Source organism: Podarcis cretensis (assembly GCF_951804945.1).
Source record: "Podarcis cretensis genome assembly, chromosome: 13".
Classification (NCBI taxonomy): Eukaryota; Metazoa; Chordata; class Lepidosauria; order Squamata; family Lacertidae; genus Podarcis; species Podarcis cretensis.
Genome location: NC_137182.1, coordinates 10,546,197 through 10,561,762, shown reverse-complemented (window position 1 = coordinate 10,561,762; position 15,566 = coordinate 10,546,197). Strand labels below are relative to the sequence as shown.

Below are 15,566 nucleotides of genomic sequence, written 5' to 3'. Positions count from 1 at the left end.
GCCATCAGAGCCAGAGGAGGCGGGAGGGCTCCAGAGGAATTCCGGAGAGCGTCCCAGGAGGGAGAGAGGCAGCCCATCTTCTGGGGAAGGAAATCAGCGTAGCACCAGTGGAGAAGGGAGGCAGATGGGGGAATCGGCGAGGGGGCTCCATGACTCCTCACCGGAGACCAGCGGGGAGAGCACGGGTCCTCCGCTGCCCACACCCTCCCTGCGCAGAAGCCTTCCGCGCAGGGAGAGTAGGCGGAGACTAGGCGTCAAAGAGCTTCTTTGCTGGAAGAAGTTCAAGAAACGCCCACTGACGGATTCTGCCAGCGATTGAGACAGCCACGGATGAGTGGCTGTCCGGACAGAAAGGGTTCACCCAGGTAACCCAGCCAAGCGTGGCGCCGATTTACGCACAAGCAACCCCTAGAACCATTACACTTACTTAAAAGATGCCGTTTGCGTGGAAAGGGTTTCCTTAAATAATAGTGAAAAGAATGCTCTAGTTGCCAGAAGATGTTACATTGGAGTACAGTGTGGTAGGTTGTAGCTCAGTGATAAGAGCACATGTATTGTGTGCAGAAGGTCTCAGATTCTCCAGTTAGGACTGGGGAGGACTCGTGTATGAAACCCTGGAGAGATACTCTGAGTCATTGTCAACAGGTAAATGACCCCTAGACGGTTAAGTCCAGTCAAATGTGACTATGGGGTGCGGCGCTCATCTCGCTTCAACAATACCCAGCTGGACATAGTAATGGGCTGATACGGTGTAAGGAATCTTCCTATGTTTTAAGAGGAATATTTGGCTGAATGTACTTAAACCACTGTTGTGTGCAAAAGTAAACCAAAATACGTCTCTAGTACAGTGGTACCTCTACTTACGGACGCGATCCGTTCCAGGGTGCCGTTTGCACCCCAAAAAGTCCGTAAGTAGACCGTCGCTTATACGCGCGATGCGATAGAGCACTCCTGCGCATGCGCACAGATCATGCATGCACAAAGCGGCAAACCTAGAAGTAAACACTTCCCAGTTTGCCGCGTTCGTAACCTGAAAAATCACAACGTGAAGCCAACGCAACTCGACGTATGACTGTATTTTAGATGAACTGCTAATCATCATAATAATCAAATCTTAATCACAAGCATTTTCCTTTCTTTCTTTTGCAGATATCTAACCGACTTTGAGCCAATTCAGTGTCTGGGTCGTGGAGGATTTGGAGTAGTGTTTGAAGCCAGAAATAAAGTGGATGACTGCAACTACGCTATTAAAAGAATTCGTCTTCCAAATAGGTAAGTAAATGTCTTTTCATTTTCTAGTTTCCTTTCCGTGATGCATCTCTGGGTGGCACTGTGGTCCACATGTCAGTCCTACTTGGTCTCATCCTAGGACATGTCTTGCACACCAAAAGAGTTCCTGGGGCATTGTTGAACGTTTTCTTAGGTACTTTTTCTCATCCCAACAAAGCAGAAAAAACTGTGTTAATAATAAGTTGCTGCACTGCTGTTTACAAAGTGTACCTGTAGTGTGGTGTCCACACACCAGAGCATGAGACTTGAAGCAGAATTTTGTCTTTCATAAATTAAAATAACCATGACAGTTAAAAGTTGTTCCAGTTCATCCCCCACAGAGAACTGACTTCTTCTTTAATTCACATTATGACTTTCAATTTTAGGGAATTGGCTCGTGAGAAGGTGATGCGTGAAGTAAAAGCATTAGCAAAACTTGAACACCCTTGTATTGTTCGCTATTTCAATGCATGGCTGGAAGCGCCGCCTGAAAGCTGGCAGGAAAGAATGGACAAACTGTGGCTAAAAGACGAAAGGTATCACTTTCAGTTCTTGGAAAGTCTCAGGAAAGCATTATACTTCCCTGGAAAGTATTGTACTCTCACTGCAAGAAGCGAGAAAGCTCTATATTTCTGCACTGTAACTTCTAGTTGTATAATAATTGTATATTGTTCTATGAGTCCTTGTTTAGCTGTCTACCGGATTTGTTTCGCACTAGCTTTTAAAATATAACATGCATGTACTTGGACAGCCTCTTGGCTGGCTCATCTTACTGCTTTGTTTCAAAACTTTTGTTTTTTCTTTATGGGATTTATGCAAGTACAGTGGTGCCCCGCAAGACGAACGCCTCGCAAGACGAAAAACCCGCTAGACGAAAGGGTTTTCCATTTTTCGAGGCGCTTCGCAAGACGAATTTCCCTATGGGCTTGCTTTGCAAGACGAAAACGTCTTGCGAGTCTTGCGATTTTTTTCGCTTTTTTCTCCCTTTTTCTAAGCCGCTAATAGCGCTAAGCCGCTAATAGGGTTGCTTCGCAAGACGAAAAAACCACTAGACGAAGAGACTCGCGGAACGGATTCTTTTCGTCTTGCGAGGCACCACTGTACACATACAGGATGTGCATCTGCACAGGAAACAGGACATGGTCTCAGGCAAATGATGCATCCACCCTGTAGAAGCTAAGCAGGCTTTGGTCTGGCTAGTGGCCGGGTGGGAAATTTACCTGAGGACGTCCACTTTGAAATCCATGATGGAAGAAAAGTGAGGTGTTAATACAATAATCAGAGATTTCTAGAGCTTAAAAAGGTGGGAGAAAGTACACCCCCTCCCTTTAGGAGAAGTTTCAGAGGAGCATCATGGAGAATTTTCTCTTGTAGTTATTTCTTAGGCCTTCAGTAGCCATGAGAACTGCCTGGCCTTGCATGTACTATGACACCTTTTAAAACTCTCATTGCTGTGGGATGAAGGTCCCCAATCCCCAGGAACAACAAGCCTTTCTTCTTGGGAAAGGGTGGTATTGTGCATTTTCTGCCTCAGGTTTGCTAAGCAGGCTTGATTAAATAGTACTCTGCACTTTGTTGCTTTGTGGGAATGGGCTTTAAAAACCTGTAATGGCTTTTGGACAGAGATTCTCCTGACCCTGATGCTGGCATTTCTGCTTTCTGAGGTTTGAGGCCTTCGAGTTCTGAGACTTCTTTAGTACAACCTTCAGCACAGCCTGGATTCTCAAATAGGATTCTATCGGCATCATTGACCCTTGTAAGCTTCGTGCATTGTTTGGGCTTGAAGGAATATTGTGAAAACCATGTAGTCAAAGCCTAAGGACTTAGCTGTGACCTAGGCAACTGACAGTGGCTTGGACACTGACTCAGAGGGAGAGGGGCAAGCTGAGTCAGTTGCACAACCCACTTATGCACTATCTGAGCCTGAGCGCAGATGGAATGACAAGAAGAACATTGAATGAATGTCAAGTGAAGTAATGATTAATAAAGAGAAAACAGGAAAAATATTCAAGACATGCATGCAATGGGCACCATGCCTCTGAATGTGGGAGAATACACCCCTTCATGCACGATGAGCATTTTTGGCTTCTGTGGTTACTGGGACATGGGATCCAAGTATCTCAAAGTGCCCCAAAGCTGCCGAGTGGTATCATTTGCACATAACAAGAAGTATAAAAACAATGCTAGTATCTTTGGCCCACCAAAACATTGCATGTCGACTCATGGTGCTCATTTGCACCTGGGCTGCTACTTCTTTGTGCAGTAGAAGCTTTCATACCCTATTTAACCTTGGGGTGTGGTGCTTTTGAAGGGATGCGGGTGGCGCTGTGGGTTAAACCACAGAGCCTAGGGCTTGCTGATCAGAAGGTCAGCGGTTCGAATCCCCACAACGGGGTGAGCTCCTGTTGCTCAGTCCCTGCTCCTGCCAACCTAGCAGTTCAAATGCACGCATTGCAAGTAGATAAATAGGTACCACTCTGGCGGGAAGGTAAACAGAGTTTCCATGTGCTGCTCTGGTTTGCCAGAAGTAGCATAGTCATGCTGGCCACATGACCCAGAAGCTGTACCCCGGCTCCCTCGGCCAATAAAGCAAGATGAGCGCCGCAACCCCAGAGTCGGTCACAACTGGACCTAACAGTCAGGGGTCCCTTTACCTTTACCTATGGTACTTTTGAACTTGTGGAAGCTAGGTACTCAGAAATCATATATGGCTGCACAGGATGCATTGCCTTTGGTTGTCCCCGTTGATTTTGGAACATGTCCTGGATCTGGCTAGCTGCTCCCTGCCTGTTCACTTTTCTGCTCATCAGTCTATTGCTGTTCAGCTGATTACTACTCAGTCTGGTCTCATCCCTTCTAAGTATCTTCTGAAATTATTCTGTAACTTCCATTCTCCTGTCTATGTGTCCATCCCTTTATGGAGCTTGGACTTAACTTACAGCTGCCTGTTTTAGCCTCTGGTTACCTGTGAACTGCAGTTATGTCTTACAAAACTGCTTTTTTTGGTTGTTATCATTTTGGCAGAATGTTGCAGGCTCTTTGCTCAAGTGCAACTAGTCATCATTTTTTGAATCAGTCCTTCTCTGACTCTTAAGAATGATGTGGAGTGGACATTCCACATTTTGGATATTTAAACTTGGCAAGACAGCATCCTTTTGGTCCATTCTGTAAGCATGTGTTTGGAATGGTGGTCCCTGTAGTGTTTTCAGCTGGTTAGTATTCACTCACCACCAGTAAGCCAGCCAGCTACTCTGCCATATGTGTGCCTGTAAGAAACTTCAAACAAGGCAAGGCAGTTTGCTTGCTTGTAAGGAAGATTCTTTGACTGTCTTCTGTTCAGTTACTCCTCGCCCCTGCAGGCTCTCTTTTCAGTTGGTCTTCACACTCCAGAAGTGTGTACTCAGGAACAGGAAGGCACTCACTTGCCTATCAAGGCACAAACGTAATGTAGTGAACTTCTTTCTCCAGGGAAGGGGTAACAATCTCCCACCATTTTTAGCTTTAGAAGTTTCCAAGGTGCTGCTCTGTGGAGCTGCAATTTCTGTATGTGTACCTTTGCAGAAGGCCACTTGAAGAATGTGCATTACAGGTAAGTAAGCTGCACTTATTTCCAATAGTTTTGGGAAGAAGGTGAATACGGGACACTGTAGACTTCAAAACGGCTTACAAGGAATTGACTTACAGGGGAACCTAGAACAGACTGAAGGCTAGGGATAAGCAAACATGGGCTATCTCAAATTTGTTTTTGCATAAAGTAAGTTAAAATTTTGATTATATTGCTTTTTAAAGAATTACCTGCCCTAGATTCTTTAATAGGGGGAGATTAGAAAAGGGGTGAGGATGAAACCTGATGTTGTGTTGTACCCAATCAGTGATGTGGTTTTCTGGAACATTTGGTGGTAGGTGTGCCACCTCACAGGGAAGTATCAAAAGGGTTCAGGGGGACATTCCTTGTTATACTGTCCATAGGTAAAAAAAAGGTAAAACACTGATGGTTGAAAAAACAATGGCGAAAAAATATTTGATGGTGGTTCCCAGTAGCTGGTGACAGTTTTATTTATGTTAGTTTAACTTGTTTATACTTCTACAGTATTTTGAGAAAGAAAATCCAAAGCTATGCTGATACTGTTCTTTAGGTAATGCATTTTAAAATGACCAAAAGTTTTGTAATGTTCTGTTCTCCTTTTTTTTTTTTAATTAAGTACTGATTGGCCACTCAGTTCTCCCAGCCCAATGGAAGTGCCATCATTTAAAATTAGAACTGAGCCATTCTCTGCAAAGGAACACATTGAAGTTATTGCTACATCTGTAGAAAGGAAGACCTTGCTTTCTGTTGGGATACCTTGTGGCCAATCGGATTCATCAGAGAGCCAGTTCTCCCCTTTGGAATTCTCTGCCATTGATAACGGAGACTTGAGCCAGTTGGCAGATCCTGTGTCAAACATGCAAGACAGCTTCCTTGCCGACTGTGATATGGAGGGTAGTACTGTAGATGAAAATGATCCTGGAAACTCCTTTGAACTTTGTCTTCCAGCCATGCCAACAGTGAGAGTGAGGGAGAGGACCTCTTCGTCTATTGTCTTTGAAGACTCCGGTTGTGATAATACTTCTAGTAAAGAAAGCAACACGGATGACTCACTTGACAATAGCCACTGTGAGGATAAAGCAACAAGCACAAAAGGATCCAGTAACAGGAAGTCGTCTTCAACAAGCCCTTTGTCTGTTTCTCCACCAAGACCAACAACCTTAAGTTTAGACTTCTCTAAGAACTCTGCACAAAAAGCCATGCCTACCACTCCAAAAGTGTACCTTTACATTCAGATGCAGCTCTGTAGGAAAGAAAACCTCAAAGACTGGATGAACAGAAGATGTACGATAGAGGAGAGAGACAGGACAGATTGCCTGCTGATCTTTCTACAGATAGCTGAAGCTGTGCAGTTTCTGCATGGGAAAGGGTTAATGCACCGGGACCTCAAGGTTTGTACCGGAAAACAACACCGTTACCTATAAACTTTCAGTTCCTTAGCACAAGCTAGTTAGGAGTCTGCATGTGCATGCTTGGGAACCCCATGAATTGTGTTCATTGCTCTTTGCCCTTTAGCAGAGTATCAAATGAGGGTTTAGTGTGGCTGACCCAGAGTCCAAACTGGGAACTGTAGCACAATGCTCCCACAGTAGTTGCTACATCTTCCTTGTGCAACCTCACTCCGTTTGATTTAAGATACAGTGGTACCTCGGGTTACATACACTTCAGGTTACAGACTCCACTAACCCAGAAATAATACCTCGGGTTAAGAACTTTGCTTCAGGGTGAGAACAGAAATCGTGCTCCAGCAGTGCGGCAGCAGCGGGAGGCCCCATTAGCTAAAGTGGTGCTTCAGGTTAAGAACAGTTTCAGGTTAAGAACGGACCTCTGGAACAAATTAAGTACTTAACCCCAGGTACCACTGTACAGGATGCAGGTGGCGCTGTGGGTTAAAGCCTCAGCGCCTAGGGCTTGCCGATCGAAAGGTCGGCGGTTCGAATCCCTGCGGCGGGGTGCGCTCCCGCTGCTCGGTCCCAGCGCCTGCCAACCTAGCAGTTTGAAAGCACCTCCAGGTGCAAGTAGATAAATAGGGACCGCTTACCAGCGGGAAGGTAAACGGCGTTTCCATGTGCGGCTCTGGCTCTGGCCAGAGCAGCGATGTCACGCTGGCCACGTGACCCGGAAGTGTCTCCGGACAGCGCTGGCCCCTGGCCTCTTAAGTGAGATGGGCGCACAACCCCAGAGTCTGTCAAGACTGGCCCGTACGGGCAGGGGTACCTTTACCTTTACCTTTACAACTGTACAACTTTTCAAGGAACTGCTGTTCTGACCTGACCTTAAGAAACCATTGTTCTCTTTGAAATGTACTTGATAGGATCTGAAGCAATTGGTTACATCCGTTCAGATTTCTTTCTCCATATGATTATTTCTGCTTGTGCATTCTACCTGCGTCAGAGCATCCTTCCTGTTCATTAGTTGTAGATGTGTGTTACACAGGCAGCTTAAGCTTTCACTTGTTCCCCTTTGTATATCTTCGCATGTCCCTTCATCCTCTAGCATGTCTATAAACCGAAAAGAATCTGAGAAGGAGTATTTTCGAGGCAGTCTGATTTAAGAGGGAGCTTAGTCAAATTCAGAGTCGACCCATTCAATGCATGCTACTTGGTGGGCCTTCTCTGAGTAGAACTAAGTTGACTACAATCCCAAAACTTGTAATAGCAGGTTCCTCATTTTATTGGGCACTAGAGTATTTATTTCTGGCTTACGCACTTAAGTAAAGGACCCCTCACCATTAGGTCCAGTCGTGGCCAACTCTGGGGTTGCGGTGCTCATCTCGCTTTATTGGCCGAGGGAGCTGGCATACAGCTTCCGGGCCATGTGGCCAGCATGACTAAGCCGCTTCTGGCGAACCAGAGCAGGGCTCGGAAATGCCATTTACCTTCCCACCGAAGTGGTACCTATTTATCTACTTGCACTTTGACGTGCTTTCGAACTGCTAGGTTGGCAGGAGCAGGGACCAAGCAACGGGAGCTCACCCCGCACCAACCTTCTGATCTGCAAGTCCTAAGCTCTGTGGTTTAACCCACAGTGCTAAGGCCTTAATCTAATACTTGGGAAAAATATTAAGAATGTGTAAGGGTGATGTTGAATACACCATGCCCTTGGTTTCTGTCCATTGGTCATGTACCACTTTCAGTGCAGCAGAGGCCATTCAGGGGTCAGAAGGTCCCTTGTGGCCAAGAAACAAACCAAGGCAAAACACTTCTACCAAAAACACCGCAGCTTAAGTGGGAGCAGCGGCAATCATCTTCAGTTGAGAGCATTGTTGATTCCTTTGGTTTCTGCAACCTTTCCAGTTGCCTTCAAGGATCATTGCCCTCCACTGAAGAGAAGGCTATGCAGGGATCAGCAATGGCTTTGGCAACTCGGATAACTTTACCCTTGATCTCCCCCATCCTGCCCCCAGCTGCAGTGGCAGCTTCTTAATGTGAACCACCTTGGGGGTTGACATAAGGCAGAAAGGTGGCAGATGTGCTCTCAAAAGAGGGGGAAAGTTCCTTCAAGGACTTGGTTGCACTTCTGTGAGCTTTAGCGCAGGTACAATCCGGCCAATGAAACCAAGGAGTTTCAGTCACAGAGCAAACGGCAAGCAGAAGGAAGAGGGAGAAAGGTGTGTGCTTCTCACATCACTTCCCCATCAAAATACTATCCTTGTCTGGCATAATTCTGTCACTGTGGGGCACTCTGCTTCTGCTTTACAGCTATAAAGTGTGCCACCACCGCTTCTATTTTATTTTGAAGCTGTTGTCCTGCAGCAAAGTCAACAGAATCTTCAGGATGGCTTTCAGATCAGCACATGTGTGTTTTACGTTTTGGGTAGACAAAGGCTATCTTCCACAAATGTTGTAGGTAAGGGTAAAGGGACCCATGACCATTAGGTCCAGTTGTGACCGACTCTGGGGTTGCAGCGCTCATCTTGCTTTACTGGCCGAGGGAGCCGGCGTACAGCTTCCGGGTCATGTGGCCAGCATGACTAAGCCACTTCTGGCGAACCAGAGCAGCGCACGGAAACGCCGTTTACCTTCCCGCTGCAGTGGTACCTATTGATCTACTTGCACTTTGAGGTGCTTTCGAACTGCTAGGTTGGCAGGAGCAGGGACCGAGCAACAGGAGCTCACCCCGTCGTGGGGATTCGAACCGCTGATCGGCAAATCCTAGGCTCTGTGGTTTAACCCACAGTGCCACCCGCATCCCAAATGTTGTAGGGCTCAGCAAATTAGGAAAATGTATTGACGCAATTGAACAGGACCTGCTAGATGTGGACAGCAAGCTAGGTCTTACTTAATATATTGACTTGGTCCTCCACCTGCTCACCGGATCTGTTTTTCTTCTAGCCCTCCAACATATTTTTCACAATGGATGACATAGTGAAAGTTGGGGATTTCGGGCTCGTGACTGAAATGGACCAAGACGAAGAAGACAACTCTGTTCTAACACCAATGCCAGCTTATGACAGGCACACGGGGCAAGTTGGGACCAAGCTCTACATGAGCCCAGAACAGGTGCGCTCTATGCCTTGGTTTTATCAGCAGAGCTAAATGCCACTTTAATTTTGAAAACCTAGATGCTACTGTGAACCAGGAAGCTGTTTTTTTTTTTTTTTATCTTGTCTCAGGTACAAGCTGACTTGAGTGACATTGGACAAACAACTCTTTTTTTCCAGTCTCAGCATTCCTCTACAATATGGGAATAGGGACCTCCGGGTATAAGGTGGTATATAAATTCAATAAATAAAAATAATAATATTTCTGAGCCATCTACAAGGTTGTAGTGAGGATTGCTGAGACTGTGTGTGGTGTGTGTGTAACCTTTTCAGGCTTTAAATATTATATTGGCTTTCATTACATTCGTTGGTGGCTGGTTTTTAAAAATTCTGTACACTGGAGAATCATATAACTTCAACTTTTTATAGATGTAGAATAATGTTTTAAAATATTTCTGGGCGTCATTACGTGTTTTCAGACAGTTGTTGTTTAGTCGTGTCCGACTCTTTGTGACCCCATGGACCAGAGCACGCCAGGCACTCCTGTCTTCCACTGCCTCCCGCAGTTTGGTCAAACTCATGCTAGTAGCTTCGAGAACATTGTCCAACCATCTTGTCCTCTGTCGTCCCCTTCTCCTTGTGCCCTCCATCTTTCCCAACATCAGGGTCTTTTCCAGGGAGTCTTCTCTTCTCATGAGGTGGCCCAAGTATTGGAGCCTCAGCTTCAGGATCTGTCCTTCCAGTGAGCACTGTATTGGGTGTCAAGGAACAGATATTTGCAAGTGTGGCCTGCAATAAAATATTGCAGTGTGAAGTGCCCCTGTTTCCTGTCCAGCCAGCCATGCCCTCTTGCCTGATAGTCCATCCCGTCCCTGCTATCCGTTCACCCTTCAAGAGACTCTTAGTGGATGCTCTGTCCTCATTGGTCTGTTTTGAGCTGGAGTCCCTTAGGGTTCTTTCTAAAGATGCTTCATATCTCTGCAGCCTTATGGTACCCCTGAACATCCCAATACCTTCTCAGTTGGTGCCACTTGGTTACAGTTTATTAGAGGGAAGGGTTGCTGTTGTGAATAACGTTTTATTCGAAAATACACACCATTCATGGGTTGGTGTATATGTGTGAAGGGGTTTCCCACATTCCTCAATTTTGTTGCATGTATTAGTTGGCCGCTATTATGAAGTAGATTTTTGAGTTACAGGCATAGTAAGTCTGTACCATTTTCATGCTCTTCAACTAATTGTGGTGTCTTACGATGAAATTATTATCCATTAACATTTATTAAAACCAGCTAAAGATGATTAGATATCAGCTGATACACAGTTTGCTCCAATTCTGTATATTTTGTTGGGTTTGGTCAGAGACAGGTGTAGGAAGGAATAATTGTGGCCTGTATGAGTTCAAAAGATCCAATTGCTTGACTACGACTTTTTTTGTCTTGAATTCTCTAGGTCTATGGAAACGCTTATTCACACAAAGTGGATATCTTTTCTTTGGGGCTGATCTTGTTTGAGCTCCTTTACCCTTTCAGCACTCAAATGGAGAGAGTCAGGGTAGGTACCTCCTGCTAGAAGCTATCCTTCTCTCTTCCCAGTGAGAAAGTAGATTTTAGCTTAGCAATAAGATAAAAGTTGGGTGTGCAGAATACTACTGGCATGGAGTTGTGGGTTTATAATATCGCTGGAGAAGCAAACTAAATACACCTCAGGTGTTCTGGAGATACTATAGGCAGGGACACCTGTAAAAGTACGTTGCCATGTAGATTGTAGACTACGCCAAATGCTCAAACAGTCCAAGTTGGGTCTGGTTTTCATATCAGTTTTTTGTATTGTACACTTTTGAAAGCTTGTACAATATAAAGGGAATGATGGTTGCAATACCTATTTTGGGAAACTTTCTTGCACCAGAAGCAAGTTGTGACCTTTCATAATTATCCCCACGGTACATTTTAAATGCTTCTGTGTAATGCTCTCTCCACCATCACCACCCCAAAATAAGGAGCATAACAATGGGCCTTTGCTCTGGTAGTTGCTGGTCTTGATTTTGTAAATTCTTCTTTTTTAAATATGTTTGTCCACTAAAGGGAAACCCCCAAATGTTACATATAAAAGGGATACGAGCTTCCATGGAAGCTGAAATGTGTACCAAACCCAAAAGCATTCAATGGGGGTGGGGAGAGATACTGGATCCAGCACACTGCCTGCTCCCCCCCTTCATTAAACAGCTCTCCTGGGTTGGCCATCCATAGAATCATAGAATTGTAGAGATGGGGGCCACCCAGCGGTCATCTAGTCCAACCCCTTGCAATGCAGGAATCTGAACTACAGCATCCATGGCAGTTACTGTGACCACCTATTGGCAGTCAAATGAACTGCAAAGTGTGATGACACCTTACATTTTTATGTATCTAGGACAGGTGTCAGCAACCTTTTTCAGTCCACCGTCCCTCAGACCATGTGGTGGGCCTGACTCTATTTTTTTTTTGGGGGGGGGGGAGGAGGAAATGAACAAATTCCTATGCCCCAGAAATAACCCAGAGATGCATTTTAAATAAAAGGACACATTCTACTCATGCAAAAACATGCTGATTTCTGGACCGTCCGCGGGACGGATTGAGAAGGCTATTGGGCCGCAGTCGGCCCCTGGGCCTTAAGTTGCCTACCCCGATCTAGGAAGACATAAAATAACTGGAGTATTTTAATACAACTGTGCAGATAGAAATGTTCATGACTTCTATAATTTCTCCATACTGTTAAATATTTGCTGTTTCAGTAGCAGGGCAGACCCTTTGGCACACAGAATTCCAACTGACAGGCCCTACTCCGATGCTTTTCAATCTAAAACTTAATGTGTGATGGGATAAATAACAGAGGTAGTGCTGTAACAACAACAATAATAATAACAACAATAATAAATTTATTACTTATACCCTGCCTACCTGGCTGGGCCTCCCCAGCCACTCTGGGCGGCTCCCAACAGGATGTTAAAAACACAATAAAACAACAAACATTAAAAATTTCCCTAAACAGGGCTGCCTTCAGGTGTCTTCTAAAAGTCAGATAGTTGTTTATTTTTTTGACATCTGGTGGGAGGGCGTTCCACAGGGCGGGCGCCACCACCGAGAAGGCCCTCTGTCTGGTTCCCTGTAACCTCACTTCTCGCAGGGCGGGAACCGCCAGAAGGCCCTCGGCACTGCTAGAAATGCGGGGCAGCTTACATAGTTTAAGATCTGCATGAGTCTGTGGACTGTGAAAATGTGATTTCTGCTTTTGTTATCTAAAGAAGTACAGTTCAGGGCTTCAAGCTAAAGCAAGTGTATGGCTTGTAAAGAACAATGTTTCAAATGACAATACAAAGGCTTAATTTTTTTTTTCTTGTTACAGACATTGAGCGAAGTAAGGAACTTGACTTTCCCTCCACTTTTCATTCAGAAATATCCACAGGAGGTAAATGTTAATATAACCTTGGTTTGGTTATGTGGTTTATTTTCAAACTTTGCTTGGAGTATAGTTTTAAGCTGTGGAATTTATTTTTTTATCTTGGGGGATAACATTTTAACAAGCTGAAATAAATAACGGTGGTGCATCACTTTGTTAGAAAATTCACATGCCTTATTGTGATTTCAAAGGGGAACAACTTATCATGACGTCAATTGATGTTAATGAAATAAGTCCATAAGAAATTAAAGTTGAAAGGAATTCCATTGCATCTTATTTGGGCTTCATTTCTGGTTTATGCTTGCTCTCCTAACAGTAGTACTGTGTGTTGTTAAATCGTTTATTTAAGCCTGGCACCACATTAAAAGGAATGTGTTTGCCCACCCTTTTATTTGCTATGCACAAGCAATCCAGTCCTTTTAATTACCGATTAAGTATTCCCAGTCACATGCTTATGTAATCAAAACTGCACCAGCCCACACACAAGGGAGGAGTTATCAGTAGACTCAGGTTGTCCTTAAGGTACAAAATCTCTGCAGGGAAAAAGTAAGTGGGCATATAATAAAATATTTTTAAATGCTTCCTATAGAAATAAGTTGAGAAATCTAGGATATTAATTTAACAGGGGCTAGACACCACTGTGTCCACACAACACCCAAATAACCCAAAAGCTATATAACCAAATAACCCATCAGCTCTCCTTAATATTAATTAAATCAGTTTGTGTGGGTTCCACAAGCAGTTTTCTATCAAGTTTTCTATCTTAGCTTCAGAGATGGAAATATCAGGTACCTCCCTACCATTCTGTTGGGCAAAAACTTAAGTTAATTATAATTCATTTCATTGAGAAAATTGTTCATTTAAAAAAAAAATCCCTTAGAGTTTTGCAAAGGAAAAAAGGAGTCTTAAGACCTCCAAGAGAAGTAAATAATAAGTAAAATACGTATTTAATCACTGGAATTTTAAAATAAAAGATTGTGGTTTCGATGAGCCCAAATTGCTTCTCAAACGCAGTGCAAAGAGAGTCTTTGCATTTCTTTTGTACAGTGGTGCCTCGCAAGACGAAAAGAATCCGTTCCGCGAGTCTCTTCGTCTAGCGGTTCTTTCGTCTTGCGAAGCATCCCTATTAGCGGATTAGCGCTATTAGCGGCTTAGCGGATAAGCGGCTATTAGCAGCTTAGCGGCTTAGAAAAGGGGGGGGAGGGGGAAAGACTCGCAAGATGTTTTCGTCTTGCGAAGCAAGCCCATCGGGAAATTCGTCTTGCGAAGCGCCTCGAAAAACGGAAAACCCTTTCGTCTAGCGGGTTTTTCGTCTTGCGAGGCGTTCGTCTTGCGGGCCACCACTGTAGTCGGGAGGCAGACTAGAGCTGGGCCCTGAGGATAACTGAAAACATCTCCACTGTCTAAAATCTCACAGATTTCCCCTATTTTCCATTTAGTATGCAATGGTAAAGCACATGCTGTCTCCAAGCCCCACGGAAAGACCAGAGGCTGCAGACATCATCGAAAACCCTTTATTTGAAGACGTCGAGTTCCCAGCAACGCCTGTGCTCAGGCAAAGGTCACGGACAATGAGTACATCCGGAATGAAGCATTCAAGATAGCTGAGTAAACAAGATGGCACAATTATTATGAGCACACTGGACAGATCTCGGAGCGGTCACCCAGCAGGATAATCCAGCATTAAGCAATGTCACTGGAATATTCCTGCTCAGAGCTTTATTTTCTCATTTCAGTTTTATGCACAAAATTATCATGGGACGAAGCTAATCGTTTCTGTTTAACGCTTTTCAGATGACTTTCACACCATAACTTGGCCTACCTTAGCTGCGATACACCCTTTGGTGTGTGGATTGTGCTAATATTTTCTAGGGAATTTGGAAAGGATGCCTGTTATGTAAATAGAATTAAATTCTGTATTTTTATAGAACCAAGTGGTCTCTCTAACTCTGACATCTAGGTCCTGATTACGTTCATTTAAGACATGAAGACCTTTAAAACAAGCTTAAAATATATTTAAAAAAACCTCTATATTTTGTCCCTGGAGGATAAAGTAAGAATAGTTTTACTATTGGTAGCCAGTTCTAGAGCAAATGGTGATTTGTTTCTACACAATAGAAGTTATTGAAAGGTGTTTAGATGAAGATGGAAGAAGATTTAGTAATAAAAATCTGGTTGAACCTGGGTTCAAATTACAACAATAACAAATTAAGCATTAATTCATTATTATTTTTTTGTATTTCCTGGATGTAGCATCCACTGTAATCTTGCAGGCTTGTAGTAATCATTCTGACACATTTCTTTACCAGGATGTTATTGCTTAATAACACCCTTTTCTCACTGTAAATATGTTAATTTTATTTATAAAATGGCAAGATCAATCCATTTGGGTTGGCGGTGTACAGTATGCACTTGGAACAATTGTTAGGTGCATTTAATTACTGTGACTTTTTTCAAGTCTGATTTAATAAAGTCTTTTTTTATTTAGATGCAGTTGTTTCCCCCTCCCCTTAAATAATAACCAGTGTAACTCCTTTTGCCGTTTTCCATTGGCTGCAATCCAAAGAGCCATGCATCTTTGCCAAATATTTCTCTGTCTCACAGATGGATCGCATCCATCACATTGTACCTAACTCTGGAGGGTTACCTAAGCCATACTAACCTCTTTTTTTGCAGGCTGCAATAGGAAGAAGAACTGAAAACATCCAGTAGCACACATGACCTTTTGAATCCTAGACAGTATATTCTGATTTCTGCTGCCATTTACGAAGTATAATGCAATTTACCATATTT

The 15,566-nt window shown here is 44.0% G+C and overlaps 1 protein-coding gene across 2 annotated transcripts in view; it reads left to right on the top strand.

The window, feature by feature from the left end:
• EIF2AK3 (eukaryotic translation initiation factor 2 alpha kinase 3) overlaps positions 1 to 15,262 on the top strand; it is a 46,941-nt gene extending 31,679 nt beyond the window's left edge. For both annotated transcript variants that reach the window (XM_079949323.1, XM_079949322.1), the window contains exons 11-17: positions 1,150 to 1,272; positions 1,656 to 1,805; positions 5,472 to 6,246; positions 9,190 to 9,357; positions 10,788 to 10,889; positions 12,720 to 12,782; positions 14,213 to 15,262. In XM_079949323.1, coding sequence (XP_079805449.1) covers positions 1,150 to 1,272; positions 1,656 to 1,805; positions 5,472 to 6,246; positions 9,190 to 9,357; positions 10,788 to 10,889; positions 12,720 to 12,782; positions 14,213 to 14,377 — 1,546 coding nt within the window. In that variant the 3' untranslated portion in view covers positions 14,378 to 15,262. The remainder of the gene's footprint in view (positions 1 to 1,149; positions 1,273 to 1,655; positions 1,806 to 5,471; positions 6,247 to 9,189; positions 9,358 to 10,787; positions 10,890 to 12,719; positions 12,783 to 14,212) is intronic.
• Positions 15,263 to 15,566: the final 304 nt, after the last annotated feature.